At 44.6% G+C, this 18,000-nt stretch overlaps 1 protein-coding gene across 6 annotated transcripts in view; it reads right to left on the bottom strand.

Moving 5' to 3' along the window:
* Nucleotides 1-18,000, bottom strand: part of LPP (LIM domain containing preferred translocation partner in lipoma) — a 333,154-nt gene that overhangs the window by 155,153 nt on the left and 160,001 nt on the right. For all 6 annotated transcript variants that reach the window (XM_050978157.1, XM_030227018.2, XM_050978158.1 and 3 more), the window contains one exon: nt 10,435-10,557. In XM_050978157.1, coding sequence (XP_050834114.1) covers nt 10,435-10,557 — 123 coding nt within the window. The remainder of the gene's footprint in view (nt 1-10,434; nt 10,558-18,000) is intronic.

Here is an 18,000-nt window from a genome sequence, read left to right as displayed (position 1 = left end):
ATAATCACAGCTTGAAGCTGCATGTGCATCCTGGCTTTCTGCTGGACGTAAAGAGAACTGTGCCTCCCATCTTTCTTGAATTCTTCTTGGATCACAAGTTAATGGTTTGGGAAGACAGCATTAGAATTGCCTGAGACTGCAGGATGACTGGTATGATTGGTGATCCACAAGATGGCAATTCTTCATGGTTCTGAGCTGCCTGGGACAGGAGTGGGTTCTCATTGACACCTTAAAAATCACTCCAGAGGGGGTAAGGTACTCAGCCTCTTGCCAATCCAGAGAGAAACAACCGTGCTACTTATGGCAAGACAGCAAAGTCTCTGACCTGACTTATGCTGGCAATCAGGTGAGATGATTGCAGCAATCCTGCCTGTGAGGCACATAATGCCATGAGAACTGCACAACCTGCCCTTGCTCTTACTGTATTCATGCACACAAAACTACTTCCTTCCAAGTGAAGAATTCATTCTAAGTCTCAAAATATTTTGTTTGGGCAGGGAGGAATCAGTATCAGACTGCAAACATTGGCAGAAGTATTTATAACTGCTTCAAAATCTTTTTCTGGCCAGGTCCTTTTTTTGTTTAGTTTTCTTTTTTAAATCTGAGGGGGAAGACAGTAATACCCATTGGACCAACACATGATTGATTTCCCATAGAAACAGCAGTTAGAGTGCTCACTTTCAGCAGTGAAGCAGCACGTTAGTTTTTTCTTACCGTAATATTTTTTTTTTCATTTCATCTTCTTTTACATACTCATAGAAGTTTCCTATCCACTACTGAAACACCATATGGTGATAATATATGCTAACACAGGCACAGTGACACAGTCCACAAGTCTGCTATTGAGCAAAAGTTGACAACATAAGGCTGAGAGAATTTTAAGTGCTTCCAAGCCACAATAAGTACGTCACCTAATTGCATTTTACTGTGATGCAAAGAAGTCTGAGTCAAGGAAAGAACTTCCCTACAATGAAAGTATAACAGCCTGGAGTAATTCACAGTTACTTGAAGAGCTAAAGCAAGGATCTATCAATTCATGGCTTTCAGATACAGGCTAGATGTGGGTTGGGGTTTTTTTAGCAGCTTTAATATACAGAAAGAGACAATGCATTTCAGCATCACAGTCATCTCTCAAAAGGTTCTAGACAGGAAGGCCAAAGGCAATCAATAAGAGAAAATATAGACATTGCTTCTCAAACCATTCACAGATGCCTCTGCCTCTTATTTTAATGAACTAGAACATCTTGGAACAATCCTGAGATATATTCAGCCTAAAAATGCATCAGGTTTATTTACACACTGGTAGGAGACTCTGATGTAGAAACTACAGGGCCAGGTCTCATTTTCTGTGAAGCTCTAGGTCCTTACGGGTGACCCTATCTGAAATGAGGCTGTGAATACACCTAATCTGCTTTTGGAATGGCCAGCAAGGGCTCCAGGGAGAGGTCCTCCCTTCTGGCAGGGCAGACCCTCGGAAAAACAGACCATGGATGGACAGGATGGACAACAGTGAGTGACAACACTATCCCAGAATGTCACTGATATCTGTCCAAAGCCCTGTTTTACAATGAGCTGCAAGGTCTCTCTGTGCCTCAGCTCTCCATCTGCAGAACAAAGGAACCAAACCTCTCCAATCCCAGGGCACAACAAGGATGAACACACAGAAAGTTGCAAGCACTCGCACAAAGAGGCAGCAGTAAGTAACAAGGACAAACGCACAAAGGCCATGCTTTAAATGCCAGGGCTTCTCAGTGTGTTTAAGCCTTCACCTTCTAAACTGTATTTAGAAACTCCCACTGCAGAAGGCAGCTGCCCTCCTCTTCTAAAGAGAACAATTAAACAGAAACTCCCGCCAACAGGATCTATACCTGCCCTGCAATGGTCTCTGGATAGATTCCAAGCAATCTGAAGGCACACCGAGGTAATGCCCTCCTTGCTGTGAGCATGATGCATGAACCACAGTCATCACTCCCATTTTGGTGGAAATGGCCTGGGGAATACGCCCAGCAGAGACCACAGTGGGAGCAAAGTCCCAAGTGATGTATTGCCATGCAGGTGTTTCTGCAAGTTGCTGTGCTGTTCCCTTGGCACTGAACTATTTCCTTTCCCTAGCAGGGAGGGAAATGCAGCTGGTTCCTCCTGTGCACAGAAGAGAAAAGACAACACAAAAGGAACAGAAACCATAGAGAGCAGAGCAAAGGAAGCCTGATTTCCTATGGACTTGTGTCTTGCATCTTGAGCGGACTCTGACCCTTCCTGTTCTCATCTGTTACCTCTCCTGACTGCCCCCCCACTTCCCTTCTCCCCCTAGTATTAGCCTTGGCATTTGTCTGTGTGTGTCAGCCAAACAATCCATGTTCCAGGTCAGAGATCCTGGTTACAGCACAGTCTGGAAGAGCAAAAGTTCAAGTTGCCTGCAGGACACGCAGCAGGCTTGGCGCTCGCTGCGCACGTGTGCAGTGGGGCCACCCCAGGGGCCAAGCAAGGACAGTAAGGGTGGCCCCGCTGCACATCCTGCAGCTCCCCAAGACAGGGATCTCAGGGATCCCTCCTTCCCAGCCACACAGATACCCCTCCCACAGACCCATTTAAGACTGGTCACAGAAAACAAACCGTATGTGGGAGCAGCCAACTGCTGGACATCAATAGGTGCTGAGTAGGAAGAATTAATCAACTGTGCTTTCATTTCAAAATGCTCCAGTTATATCCTTGGCAGACACTGGGCAGAAAAGTGGCTGCCACACATGGGGAAATCAACCCCACACCTGAGACTTCTTTAAATCTTTCTGACAGGGAGTGTTCGCACACACGCTCTGCCCACCTATTCCAATGGGGTATGAGATGAAGATAAATCCATGACAAGCTGCCCATGGTGTGGCCTCAGCTCCTCTGGTGACTCAGGCACAAACCAAGTCATCTGATCTCCCAGTGGTAAGGTTCCTCCCCTGCCCATGAGACAGCCAGTGTACTTCCCCATCTCACAGGGCTGCTGTCATGGTGGTGAATCTGATGCCACTGAAGCACTCGGATGCATCGACCCATGCAAGAACACAAGCAGAGGCTGCGTCCCAACAAAACACAGGTTCCTGCCCCAGAGGCAGCTGCTCTTTGCTGGCTGGACACACGGACAGCTCATGAAGTGCGCCGCAGCCCTTTGAGGAGAGTGCCAAACTACATCGAGTGCCAAAATGCAAGAAGGGGGAAATGATGACAGGCTTCCTGAGATGATGGCTTACAGCAGCTCAGTCCCATTGTGGGGAAAAAGACAGAAAACAAAACATAACAATAGGTAGAAGGCCTTGAAAAGCTGTAGAGAATAAGAACCCTGCTCTCAACCACTCACAGCAAAACAATCACAAATGCAGAATGAGAAAAAGACCAAATTATGCAGTACTATTTGCTTTTTATCACTGTTCCCAAAGTCAATGTTTATCTTTATCCATATACAAATTTGAGATGCCTGCACAGATTTTAAAGTCCAATACATCCAACATTAGTCGTCATCTAAAGTTTTAGCCAAACACGTAGGCAGAAAACCAAAATGGATGCAGAAAAGAGAAAGGGAAAAATGGAAAACCTTGCTGATATTTCTTGAACTTGGTAATTTATCAGAATAAGAAACAGCAGGAGTAGTGCTGATTTATTTTCATTCTGATGATAGTACAAGAGGAAGAAATAATACCCTGCAAAGGTCACTCTTATCCTGTTCATCTGTGACAGGCTGATAATCCAGGATCTCAGAAAACTTTCTTTAAAAATCTTCACGGACATGCTCTTATCAAAAGGATTAAGGTTTAATACATACCAGCAGATGCAACCGATTCAGGCATCTGCTAATCAGAGCAGAGTCAGTTGCTGCACGCACTGGCTGGAGCTGATGACTGCAGGAAGGTTTCCCTTCTTATAGAGAAAGACCAAATCCAAACACTCATTAAATCATCTCTTGGCTATGCCTCCCAACCCACACGTTCGTGGCTGAGCATCCCCGTCCTGCGCACACTCCTGCCTGCAGACATGTCAGGGATGGCAGGACAGATGGGCTGCTCACAGCCAGTGCAGCCACAAGTGGTCCTCCCAGAAAGCTCCAACCCAGGGACCACCTCAAATGCCACCCATGTGGGGTGGTAATGTCACTCTGCCCTTGGAGACGGGAACCACAGCAAGAAGAGTTTCAGGATGTAGGGGCTTTGCACTTTGAGTGCAGGGAGGAACCTACAGAAATTGCTCCAGATGGGACACTTCCTTTCCTACTTTCAGTAATCCACCCGGATTTTCCAGACAGCACAAAGCTAGCATGCTGCAGCCAGAAGCAGGAGCACAGCTCTCAGAGGTGACTCCATCTTCAGAACAGCCCATGCAATTCCTGATGTCCATTACTATGGCAAAAGTGTGACAACCCACTAAGTACAGCCACAGACAGCACCCTGCAGTGAGTCTGCACAGCCCATCTGATGCTGCTACAAGGGCTGGAGCTCACCAGCCCAACGCCAGCTTGGGCACATCTCTGTGAGCCACTGTCATCCAAGTTAGCAAATAGCAGCACTCAACAGCCTTCAGGAAAAGCAGTATGTAGCACAAAAGCTCTGCAGTAGCTAGGATGGTCCTACTAAAAGGTCATCAACCCTTTAGGATGGACAGCGGATGCTTCTCCGTTTCAGCAGATGAGCCTACATCCAATGAGCCCCTTTGTCCTACAATAAAGAGATTCAAATGCCTACAAAGCCCAAAATGCACAGACCTCTAAGAACCAACCCAAAGAGCCCTTTGCAACTGGGAAAGCACTGCCTGGCTACTGTGCTGTGCTACTGGACACAGGACTCTTTGGCAAAGCCGTGCAGATGCCCAGCAGTTAGATGTGCTCAGACCAGCAGAATGAGGCCAGGAAACTTTTATTTACCTCAAATATCACATGTGAAGATGGTAGAAGTTAAGCCATTCATTTGAGCCCAAACTGAACATCTGAAAAAGCCATATCCCCCTGAGTCCTGTAACTGAGGAAGCATAAAACTCTCTGTCACATAAATGCTGCAGGAGGGAGGAATTCATTCTGAACCCACCAAATCAATCTCAATCTGCTTGTACACCTAAATTTTCTTTCTTAAAAGAAATAAATACATTCCCAACAGTAACTGGAGTTCTGTAACATACCCTGTGGACTGCCCTTCTAAAATCCTTTTGGTGCAAACCAACCCAAGAAGCCAGGCTCAGGCAAGTACCAGGAACAATGAAATCAACTCTGAGCCTGGACTAGCAAATTTTCACAGACTGTTTTGAGTTCAGATTCAGTGATCTGGTTTTCACAGAGACCCATAGCCCAAAGAGCAGTCATAAGATCTTTCTCAAAGCTGGGGGAATGTGCTTTCCCTTGCTGGGTTGGAAGCTTTAATCATGGTTGGAGACCCAGCTCTGCATAAACCAAGATAAAACACCTGAACTCTCAGCTGAGCATTCCTGACACAGCTATAAGTGGGGCACTACAATTAGAAATTCACAGGGAAGAGACCTCCTAGGAGTCTTCAGCAACACTTCAATATTTTGCCTTGGTTTGCCATCATACAGCTGAAACTGTTCAATCCTGTCCCACCACTCTGCAAGAAAATACGTCCATTGCCTTTTCTCTGCTTTTACTATCCCCCAATGGTTATCAAAAGAAGTGACAGGATAACCACCAGCACTGTCAAACATTTAAATCCTTTTTAAATTCCAGTAAATACAAGACATTATTCCCCAGTATGCTTGAAACTTAATGAAAATGTATCACTGATTTTTTAAACTTAATTTTCTTTACATTTTTATTGTTCTGTAGCTCACATTGAGAATGAGCCTCTTTTTCTTCAAAATAGTCCTCACTTTGGCTTAAAGTGTTGGATAGTGACAGATGTCTAGTACTGGGGGCAATGACACAGAGGCAGGGACACAGACATGAATCCCTAGAAATCTTGCCTAACTCTGCCTTCATGTTCCCACCTGTTTGCACAACCACATCACCCAAAGGCCTTCAACCCAGACCAAGGTTCCACATTGCTACATGCCATACACATGGGGAGTAAGAGGCAAATCACACTGAAGAGGTTGCCAAGCTACAAGGACAGAAGAGATTTTGAGAGGAAGGAGAGGGGAAACACTACATTCAAGGTTATTTAGCACAGCAGTGGTTGCTGGGAATGAAACAGATCTCCACGGTGCCAGCCCAGTTCCCTCTGGATCAAGCTGCCTCCAAGAGCTGTGCACAAGCAGATTTCATCTTGGCCATGGTGCATGGTCAACCAAGATTTTTTTCCTACTTGAATACTTCACAAATATTGGCCACAGAGCATCTGCTTTTAGAAAAACTTTAAATACCATCAGACCAGGTACATCTTATTGCCTGGTACACCTCCCACAAAGTGCTATTTTGCCAAACAGACATTCTGTTGGAAACTCAGGACAAAACTCAAGAGTTTTGGAAGGTAGGTGTCCAACTCCAGACAAAGCAATCATCATTCAATACATAATTCACAGCAGGGACAAAGAATCCTGAGCTTACGTGTGCTGCTATTTCCAGAATTTCATTTTCACAGTCTCTGCTGGAAGCCCTTTCTCCAGAGTCACAAAGTTTTCTTGTTTTTTAGAAAATGCAAACATTTGTTTTATGGGCTGAAATTTGGCATGTTTGGTTTGGGGTGGTTTTCTCTTTTTTTGTTAATGTCTTGCTGCACTGATCTCTTATGGAAGGATTAAGCAGAACAGGTAAAAACTGGGGAAAATACCCTTTAATAGAGGAGTCAGAAAAACACAGTACTCACTAGGCCTCTGCTTAGGGGGTTCACACAATTTATGACTTGCCCCTACTTCCATCCATGGAAATTATGCATCTAATATCTTGTCTTCTACTAATGCCTCCTTTTACTAATGAAAGATACAGTGGGTTCTCTGCCTCTGAACTTTCCAATGAGTTACTGCAATTTAGAAGGTGTGACATGTACACAGAAGCACACCACAACTACATAAGAGGCACTCTGTACTCTACTCATCACACTAGTACTTCCAAACTGCACCAAACAAGAGGAAAAAACTAATTAGATTTTTTTCATAGTGCATCTGCAGTTCTTCCAAAAACACCCGAGGCAAGTTAAACCTCATGCCACTGCAGTCATGGCAATTTTGAGATCATCTTGGTCATCTTGTCCATTTCAATTTACTGTACCAGAGGGCTAGAACTGGGCATGGTGGTGAAGGTCATACAGATCCTTTCTAAAACTTCAATTCTAGGTGAATTCTTTAAATACAATCTCTCCAACACCACCTCACATGACAGAAAACATCCTTAGATGCTGCTCTGTTAAGGCTAAAGATGATGATTTAGTCTTGTAATTTCCTGTGCTTTTAGGTATGTGCAATTTTGAAAGAAAAAAAACTTGCATTTAATCACTTCTGACTGCTTCTATGATTCAGTCAGAGAGACTTTTGCTTGCAAGACATAGATTCAGCCCAGATCACCTTTGCTTTCCTACTCAGTTGCCTAGAATTAGGCAGGACCATGAGGTACCAGGAGGGCACTGCTGACCAGAGGTGTCCAAGCTCTCTCCCTGCCTTCTGTTAATGATGGTCAGTTTCAGCTCATGGCAGTGTCCTCATCACCTGCCCAGCACACAAAAAATGCTACCACAGCAACACCCAGGCAAGCAGTGCAGGGATGGTGCAGAGATTCACACTCACCCACGTCCTCAACAGCAAGGGCTAAGGGACAATGTCTGGAGTTGATGCTGGCTCCCCCTTTCTGAGAAACATTACATCCCTCTGTGTCAGGGGCACCCCTGGTGCAGTGTGTGTCTTTGCAATCTTGAACTCTTACCAAGGATCAAAAGAGCTTCCCTCTGTGTGAATTCATGCCAATGGGCAGCGTACGTTAAATAAACTGCTTGTCATTACCGTGCTATCACTCCTGCTCCAGTGAGAGAGGACTATGTTATGATTTATCTTATGTTGGTTTAAAACTGTCCTGAAGATAATATGAAAAAGAAACATAACAATAAAATTTCTCTTATTCCAGAACAGGACTATCCCCAAGGGCAAGGTATTCCTATATAATTATTATAATGCTTTAACCACGTAAGCACAACTGAAAACGTCTTCTCTGAAAACAAGTTGTAGCTCTTTTTTCCTATCTGCAGCCATTATCCTGATAAATTTGGGAAGGTCAGCTAAGGTGTAATCCAATAAATGTGCTGATGTTCTGAGTAAGTACCTTACAATTTGCAGCCTAATCTATTATCCTACTATAAGACCATCAAATGACTCACTAGTTTTAATACTTAGTACAGATCAAACAAAGGAAAATATCAAAGCTTTACGTTCTAGTTCCACCTTTCAAGGACTTGTCTGAGTACTCTTTAATTACAGCAGATGATACATCTAACTCTGGCATTTTCTTTCTCTAACAGCTCTAGTTAGAAGCTGCTGTAGCAGTACTTTTCACAGGACATCATTATGTTAACCAAGAGATGCTGAGAAGTCAGATAGACTGAACAAATCAAGTTGGGATTTGATCCCAGAGATGGAATTCAGCTTCTTCTGCCCACCAGGTCACAAAGTGGGAGCCCCACCATCCAGGTGCTCCTGGGTGCAGGTGACAAGTCTGCAGAGCCCTCACCCAAGCTGTGGCAGAAAGCCATGGGAAGAAGCATGTGCATGAATGGGAATGAGCACATCATCTTGGAGGGTGATGAACTTTGGAAGTCAGATCAAGTCCCAAACTTGGACTATGACTTCAAATCCCCCAGAAACGCAAATAGACCTGCAAAAGTTTGCATTTGGACACTGTGATTGGACACAGTGACTTTTAGTTTTTTTTCTTTTAATGGTAAAGGTGTAAGATAAAAGTGAAAAAACACCCTATTCACAGAACCCCAGATCCCAAAGGAAGAAGCATCAGAAAACAGTCAGCAGCACTGTCAGCAAACTGTAGATGCTCTGTGAAATGGGTACAGAGGTTACATGTCCCCACAAAGATGTCAGAGCTGACTGTGGGCATTGCTGAGGAAAATGGGAGCACAAATCTCTTTCACCCAACTCTAGCAGCATTTTGAGTCTGTAAAGCATTCCCCAGTAACAGTGTGCACTGGTGGGTGTTTGGCCCGTGCAAACAAACTGAACATGGACTATTCACCACGGTGCCTCAGCAGAACTCATTTATCACAACAACAGAAACCCACTGGGAAATGAGCTGAATTGTATCTGGTTTACATTGTTGATCTTTTTGACTGACTAACCCAAATTAGACTTTTTTCAAGGACAAGCCTGTAAATTTATGCAATTAACTGTGCACATGCCACTAAAATTAAAGTTGAGTTTATAGTGAGTTCCTGCAGAAAGGATGAAAACCCAGAGCCTCTGTGCGCAGGGAGACACTTTCAAAAGAGCACAAATCTGATTTTGCTCTGCTTTTGCTCTATTTGCAGACTTGAAGAAGAGCAAATCTAAAGAGATTCCAATCACTTCTTAAGTTCTGCTCCAAAGGTATCACTTCTTATTTACTTAAAAGAAAGGGAGCAATGAAAACCACCAAAAAAGACAAACCAAAGAGAAGGCTTGTATGGATAGCGAGCGTGCACCCATCAATGGCATCCCTTTGATACTTTTGACTTTTGGGGCTTTACTAAGAGAAATAGAGCATACATCCAGCTGTATACAGCCTACAGACCCACACACATGTAAGAAATGAGACCAGTTACAAGACTAGGAAGGAAAGACAAGGCGCAAACATATCTAGGATGATTTTATGAGATCACAAGAATTACCCTTTTAAAAGTGCCACTGGGGTGTCACCACTTCCTCTGATAAATAGATGACATCTCACCAGAACTTAAATAGCTCCACTCAACCACTACCTAGATGAGTGACAAAAATTAGCCAAGTCACTGTCACCCCTGCAGTCCTCGTCTAGACACAGCAGAGAAGTGCGAATTCCAGTCTGCCTTGCTGGGCTACAGCCACCCTGACAGCTGAGCTCCGATCCAAGCCACTTCATGAGATGGGGATATCTGGATCCTTCTGGCAGCGCTTTTGACAGACAAAAGTTAACAGAACAGAAAAACAACAAGAAAATAAAAGCACAAAAGTCCTTGTGAACAGAGAAGGTTTTAATTCACGAGTCATTGTTGGTTGAAAGTTGAGGCAAATGAAATGCCATTTTTTGCAAGTATTTTTCTAACAATCTTTGTGGCAATCTGACAATCGGGATCAGAGACCCTTTGCTCAGAGGTGCGGCAGCTCTTTTGAGCCAGTGCCCCCTCAGAGCAGCTGCGCCCTTCTCCCCATTGACAGCCACATCTGGATGCTATCAGGAGGAACTGGCTGGCCTTCTCACAACAAATACCAAGCACTTAGCAAATTGACTCCAGAAGTCGATGCTGGCCCCTTTCCCACTCTGTGTTTATGCAACGTGCAACTAACCTGTTGAGTCCGAGGTTTGTATGGAGAGCTGCTCTCCAGGTCGGCCAGGATGCTGGTCAGAGAGTCAATTTCTGCATCTAAACTGCACCGCCTCTCCTCAAGGGTCTTGCCACCAGGATTCACCTTAAAGAAGAAAGAAAAGTTCCAGTTATTCAAACCACTTGGCCTGGCACAGGGTTTCTTACTGTCCTACAGAGCTGCATCCATGCCCAGCAATAACTCTTGGGTTGCAGGGACAAACATGCTGAAATCCTATAGCTCCTTCCAGAACTAACAGCAAGCTTCCATCTCACAGGAATTTATGCTGCTTTGGGGCTTTTCTTCATCTATTTGCCACAAGGGTCCCATTGAGTAAAACTGACTTGGAGGATTAGCAATTCAGCAACCTGCTGCTAAGCTGAAGAGGCAGGACAATCCCCACACCGTAAGATGGAGAAGATGTGTTATAGAAGGATACCTGTCTGGAAGGACAAAGCTGGGGACAGGCTTGGAGCACCTGGATCCCAAAAGCATCTCTTCTGCCATGTTCTCATCTCCGGCAAAACACAAACAGAACAGAGCTACAAATCACAGCAGACAGTGACTGGCCACGTGCACCTATTCTTATTTTAAATTAATTCTTGGTATGCGTACCTGTCTGATTCAACACTTCTTCACAAATTTCATCTGGAAAATTAGCTCCTTCAAGGAGGTGTGAAAAAGTTCAATCCATTTCTAGCAGATTGAAAGTGAAGGGTGGTGATTTGCAACAAGCAGTCACAAAATAACATAAGTAAGGTCCTTGTGAAAAGGCTTTTATGCAGGAAAGCCCATGCCCAGAGCAAATGCCAACATGCAGCCAAGAACCCTAATTCAATACATTTTTCTTTCTTTCTGCTTTCAAAACAGCCCAGTCCCATTTGTACCCAGGCTGGTAGGGACACTCACTTGGAAGGGAAGAGACGCGAATTTTTACCACCACTGCCCACCTCAAAAAGTAAAACTCAGAACTCAGTACCACAGCAGAGCATGCAGCCTTCAAACCACTGTTTAAGGGCAGCACTGCAATCCCTGTTAGAATAAGCATTTTTAAAGAGCACTCATTCACATGGTTTGTTTTTGATAAATCAACCTAGTCCAAAACCTCTAAGAAGGACCTTTGTGCCGTACAGCCCAACCCAACAGTGGGACGTCTCAACAGGACACAAAGTAGGTAAAGGCTAGGAAACATCCTCCTCCTCCACTAGGAATGGGAAATTTAGGAAAACCAGCTGAGGATCTGTGCCATGGTCAAAGCAGGTGTTAGGGGCTAGCCCCACTGAGCCAGGCCACCACCAGGGCATGCACAGAAACCAAAGTTCTTGAGTCAATGAACTATCACACTGAAAAGTCATTTCTCAATCTGAGTTATTTGTCTCCTGTTCTTTCATGTCTTACTTATCTGCAAATCCCCTGGACAAGACAGAGTCTCTCTGCAGACATGCAACTAGAGTTCAGTGCAGAAGAGCTTGACAATGTCAATAATAAAAATACTAAAGAATTACCCAACAACTCACCTAATTTCAACTGCAAAAACTGTTCAGACCATACTAGCACCTTCCCACAGAAAATTTAGCTCTGTCTACCTTCACTCTCACCAAGTTATTTCAATTTTCCAAACCAAAAATTCACCTTTTTCTTTGGCTCAGTGGCTGTTCCAGATAGTTTTCATTTAAATTTCATTTTAGGAGCAGTCAATCCTTACCTGTTTTAAAGAACTCCCCAGTCATCAATCTGCCACATAAATGGCAAGATGGTCAAAGAGAGGCTATGCAAAGTAGGCAGCCTCTGATCTGCCAAACTTATACGTGCTGGGGCATCCATTAGTACCTATTGATTATTAAATCTTACTGCATTACAATATATTTGGCTTGACTAATAAGAAAATGGAAGCTCCAGTGTGGCTTATGCAAGAACACACCATTTAAAAGGCTGAGAGTCAGGTTAGAAAATACAAACTCGACTCTTCTTGCCTATTTTTATTATAGAGCCAAAGTCTTTCCATCCAAACCATTGTTCAAAAAAATAAATATTTTTCATAGGAATTAGCCCAGATCACTACTCCTGGCTAACTGCAGGCACCTGGATTTTTAAATCTGCAGAAGTGTAACTTCTTTTCCACTTCATGGCTCTTGTTTGGTTTTTCTTCATCTTCCAGTTGTTGGCCTGTAACTGCCACAGGCTTCTCAGACAGAAAATCTATGATTGCTCCACTCCAGAGAATTTTGAAGCTAAGCAGCCAAAAGTCAGCCTGGAAAGGAGAGGGTTGATGCAGAGGGCATCCAAGGCCCCAACATGTGAGGTGATAAATCAAGCTAATGGCAGACCCAGGAACAACACTAGAGTCCGCACAACAGGACCTGCTTGGTACCCTCACCCTGGAGAGAAGGGATGGTGGCAGATGAGAAGATCAGCCAATTTCATTTCTGCTTCTTAGCATTTCTGGGCCATATTATTCCCAGATTCTCATTCCCCAGAACAATTATGCAATAGCTGACTAGCAAATGCTGCAGAACAAGTTATAAGGTTGTAAAAGTTAAATGTCCTTAGGAAACCGAGAAAAATAAAATAAAACAGCATAGAAGCATCTCTATTGATTCTGGGCTCTGATTTATTTATTCAATTAAAACATAATCAACGTAGATTAAGAGCCCAACTCTAAAATGCAGGAACATAATGCAGTGCAACAGTGCCAACAAATGACACTACCGATGTATGCCAGGGCCTACAGGGGCAGAAATGGACTTTAAAGACATTTAAGAAATTGTAATCCTCACAAAGACAGGTTTCTGATTGCTTTTTCTTCCCCATCCCCACAAATCTTGAATTTTCTCTCTACCTACAGTGCTCAACATTCAACTGAAGGATTTGCCGTGTGGGCAAACCAGAGCATTTGCAACACCAACTTCAGCAAGAGAGGGTTAAGTTATTCCTCTTCCCATGCTCTTTGTCATGACGTTCCTATAAAAGTTTTATGATATTGTTCTGGAACAAAACCCAAGCGCCAGGTCCCAAGGCACAACAGGTTCGCACAGACGCGGCTCTGCTCCGAGGAGCCCGGGCTGGTTCAGCTCAGAGCCCCGCAGATACAAACACCGGAACCAGAGGGAACTGCTAATTCTATTTCTGTCTGGATTTATGGCATTGTTGCAGACATGTCGCTTTTGCGCCCCCTCTTCCAGCCAGTAGAATATGGAAAAACGGGTTTAAAAAGAAAAAGGATGCTATCTTTGGCTCAGCCAACGTGAGTTCAACAAAAAGCAAACGTAAGCCAACCCAGTCCAACAAATTAGTCATGCCAGAGACTATCCACTCACGTGAACTTCTGCAACGCCTACACTCCTATCCCCTGGCTCAGTCTCTGCTCTGAGTCAAAAGAGAGAAAAACAGCAGAGAGCTTCACTGCTTGGCTTGTTTGTCTGCCCCTGAATTCCTGGCGTGCAGCTCAGAGCAGCTCTGATGGTAATCCACTCCCGAGCCCCATCAACCCACTCTGCTCTGATGAAAATTTGCTTTACTTTTGCTAAGCCTACAACCCAACAGAAGTCAGTGTCACAGGTCCCCCACACCCCTCCAAGGAACATTCATTAAAGAATATGCAGTGTAGAGGTCAATAAAGGGTCTCAAATTTTGCTTCACTGTCCTAAAAGGGTTGTAAGACTATTCACTGAGCTAAAAGACATGAAAAGCACAATGATTTCCCTAGGTGTCACCTCTTCCTACCCTAGATCACCTACCCTTACCGTATTTTGCAGCTTTCAGCAGAGGAACAAGAACATTCTCGTTTAACCAAGCCAGCTCCTTGCAGTGGGCTCACAGAGAAGAATCTGGCTCCCAGATGTCCTTCCTAGCTCCTGCCCCAAATTCCTTTCCCTACCCAGGCCCAGCCATCTCTCTTTTATTCTGTTTTCCTCTCTCTCCATGCCCCGTTTTCTGCCCTGCAGGGTTGTGGCTCAGGCCAGGCATTAGCCCCTGAGATGAGAGATGCAATGTGGGCTGCCAGGCTGGCCTCTCAGCCAAACTGCTGGTGCCATGTGGTGCTGCTGTGTCGGGGAAACATGGAGTGTGGCTTTGCAGCAGTGACCTGCTGACATGGGTGGCAGGCTACAAGTAACTGCAGAGCCCCAGTGTGTATCTTCTACCAACACAAGGCAATGGCCAAACTCCTGAATACTTTGGGTATTTGACTTTGCTCACCATAGTGCAAATTTACAGCATCAATATCCACCATCTCTCCATCCACTTCAAAAGTCTCGTCTAACAGGGGTCGAGCTCAGCACATTTGCATGTTTCCTGAGTGCTGTGGCCAGCTCATCCTCTGAACTGTGTCCCTGGAAGGTGAGCTGTCATTAGTGGGAAATGTAGCGCTGGTTTATCTGTGCAGACACCTCCAAGACAGCAGAGCTGCAGCTAAACACACAACCTTTCTTGTAGCATCAGCTCATTTCACATGCTGTGCTATCACAGGTCACTGATAACCTCCTAACTCACAAGTGAAAGACTGGAGATGAACACCATGGATATTAGGAAAGGTCACAGCTAATGACTCGAAACAAAGCTGGGGGCCCACAGTGCCTTCTGCTCCTGGTAGATTGGTTTTAGCCTGAGGTGATTGGGAGCTCTCTTTGAGCTGTAACACATCAACACTTTTTGCATTTACACGTCTAAGAACAGGGAAAAGCAGAAAAGCCTTCTGTGGCAAAGGAAGGACAAAGGTCACAAGGGGAGCAAGTGGAATTCAGGCAAATCAGGAGTTGTGAGCAAGGAGATAATACATAAGGACTTCTGCCCTGAAAGACTTTACAGTTTTTTCCCCCAGTAAAAGCCAGTGAGCCACAGATGAGGTGGTAGAGATGATAAACTCAGTGCCCACTGCCTGCTTCCACCAGGCTGCACCCATGGCAGCCATCCACCACACTCTGCAGGCTGGAATAGGCACTTAGATGGTGGGAAGAGCAAATAATCAGGAGTGAGCCTCTCCCTATACTCCATGGCCTTGGGCACTGGGCTTAGACAGACATGCAGACAGAGCAAGAAGGATGCAGTTCTTATTTCCTATTTTAGCTGGGGACAGGTGAGGGACAGAAAAGTGTTTGATGTCAATAGTATCCACTGTACTGACAAGAAGAGACTGAGAAATGTTAACCAGGAAGAAGAAAGGAACTGATTCAGTCTTCAGGCTAGGACTTGTGTTTAGTTTTTCCTTTTTTTTTTTCCTTTTCTTTTCACTTTCTCTAACAATATCACTGCCAGAGGCAAGGTTCTTTTCAGACACACACCCTTGCTACCTTGTCCCTTATTCATTCTTCTTTCCAAGGTCACAAAAGCCATCTGAGGCCCCAAAAGGCATTGGAGTGGCAAAAAAGATGCATACTGAAGGGCATCTATCAGGAATATGAAGGACCCTTAAGAGTTGCTGTGTCTGTTCTCCCCTAAGCCTACAGACAAGTGCAAACATTTTCTTTCAAATTCCCTAATGTAAATTTAAACAGTCCCAAGAGGCTGTCCCCCCACGCAGGCACATGGAGACAAGAGCTGACTGCAGCATCCTGGGCAAGGGGGGGCTGAGATCCTTGACTGATGCCTAATCTCCGTTCCAGGCACCAAGGAGGGCTGGAAAAGAAGTGGTGCCCTTTAAAAACAGAAAGATTGAGTCTTTTGAAACAAATCTGAAATGATGGAAGATTTCAGCAGATGTGACCACAGTGATTTCACCAGATGTGATTGTATCAAGGATCTAATAGAAAAGAACTTCCCTGCTGTTCCATCAGGCCGAAGCCAGGCCTGAAATATCCTTTTGAGTCTTTTGATGACATCAAGGATAAAAGCCAAAGGGAAGTAAGGTTTTGATTTATTTTTTCCCCTTGCTCTTTCATTTTTTCAGGCACAGAATAGTTTTACCTGGTTTGTGTTGCTGAATATTAGCAGGACCAAAGGAAAACACTTCAAAAGTTTAAAGAAGGCACCACTTGGTGCCTCTCAGATGCCACTGTCATTTAACTGAGCAATGTTTCTTTGACTCCAGCCACTTCTGAAGATTTCACTGTAAAGAGGAAGGTCAGGCCTACCTGGAATAGGGCTTGAACGGGGTGAGGGTGATCATCTACTAAACACCAGCCTATATGGTCCCAAAAAGGGCCAGTGAATGTGCCCAATATCTCGCCTTGGCAAAGCTCATACCAGCAGCTATGCCACAACAAACTGCAGAAGGCACAGTGGGGTAAAGGAAGCTGTGCTCAGCCACACCTACAGCAATTAGTCTGGGGTAGCCACAGTCCCACATTCAATTTCTCCAGTCATGGAAAACGCAAATGGTACTGGGTATCCAGACTGAACTCATTTCTGAAGCAACAAGGTGTGGTAAAGAACTGCATGGGCTTTCAGCTGGGGCAAACAAACAAGCAGATGAAGGAAAGTTATTCGTTAAGCATTGCTAGGAAACACCTTGCAAAAGCTTAACAACTGATTTAAAAACTCACCGTGGTGTAAGAAGCTTATGAAAAGGACAAATCAGAAAAACATTTTTAAAAAGAAAAATACAGATAAAGCAGATAACAAGAAAGCATGAAACTAGGAGGTATCAGTCTCAAAACAAAGGAAAGGGGGTAGGTGTTTTGTCACACAACACACTGCTAGGCTGCAGAGTTATTTCTGCTGCAAGACACTGTGGTTGCTTTGAGTTTACACAGATTTCAAAAGCAGCAGGAGAAACGCATGGAAGAAAACTCCAAGACACATAATAAATATAAAATATTCTGTGCTGCCCTTTTACATTTTTCTCTGGTCACTAGTAATTGATTTGGCTTTAGAGACATTCATATGAAGTCTCCATTTGTGTTTTCTATCCACCTTCTGACCTGCTGGGAGTCACATCTGCTGGAGGGTACATTCCAGTCTCTGCAGGTAAATAACTGACCACAGCCCTAGGTGCCAGGGTTTGGCCCAACACCTGGAAACCCATTCCTTCCTTTCTTCTAGCAGAGACAACAGGAATTACAGCCATCTGCACTCAGCCTCCTGGGGTGCATAGATTAAAAAAAACCCAAAGACTTTGTTGTAGTTATGAATCTGTATGATAATAAAGATTTATATCTCCCTAGAGATCAGCATGACAGACACTGTTCACACAATACCTAGGAAACATCCCTGTCCCAAGGAGTTTATTGTCAATTGGATGCCAGAATGCAGGCAGAGGGGTGGGAGCAAAGTGCTGAAACTCAGAGATACAACCAAGTTCCTCCAGGCCACCAGATGAAGACACTAATCCCTTGGGCCAAGCTAGCTCCTTAAAGGACTTTTCATTCTCTGTATTTGCCATCCAAGACCTGACAAAACATGCCAGAAGACAACAAAGCCCTGTCCAAGCCATTCAAGCTCCAGCTGCAATTCTGTTGCAGGATGGCCCTGATTTCCCATGACATGGCTGGGTCTGAGCCACTCCCATGGCTAGCAAATGGACTGTGGGTCAGTGGGGCCTGTGGTCATCTTCCACCACTGTTTAATAAGCTCTTGCTCCCTGCTCATCCTGAGCAGGGCCCCAGTCCCAAC

This window comes from Serinus canaria, chromosome 9 (assembly GCF_022539315.1).
Source record: "Serinus canaria isolate serCan28SL12 chromosome 9, serCan2020, whole genome shotgun sequence".
Classification (NCBI taxonomy): Eukaryota; Metazoa; Chordata; class Aves; order Passeriformes; family Fringillidae; genus Serinus; species Serinus canaria.
This window is presented reverse-complemented; position numbering and strand designations above follow the sequence as displayed.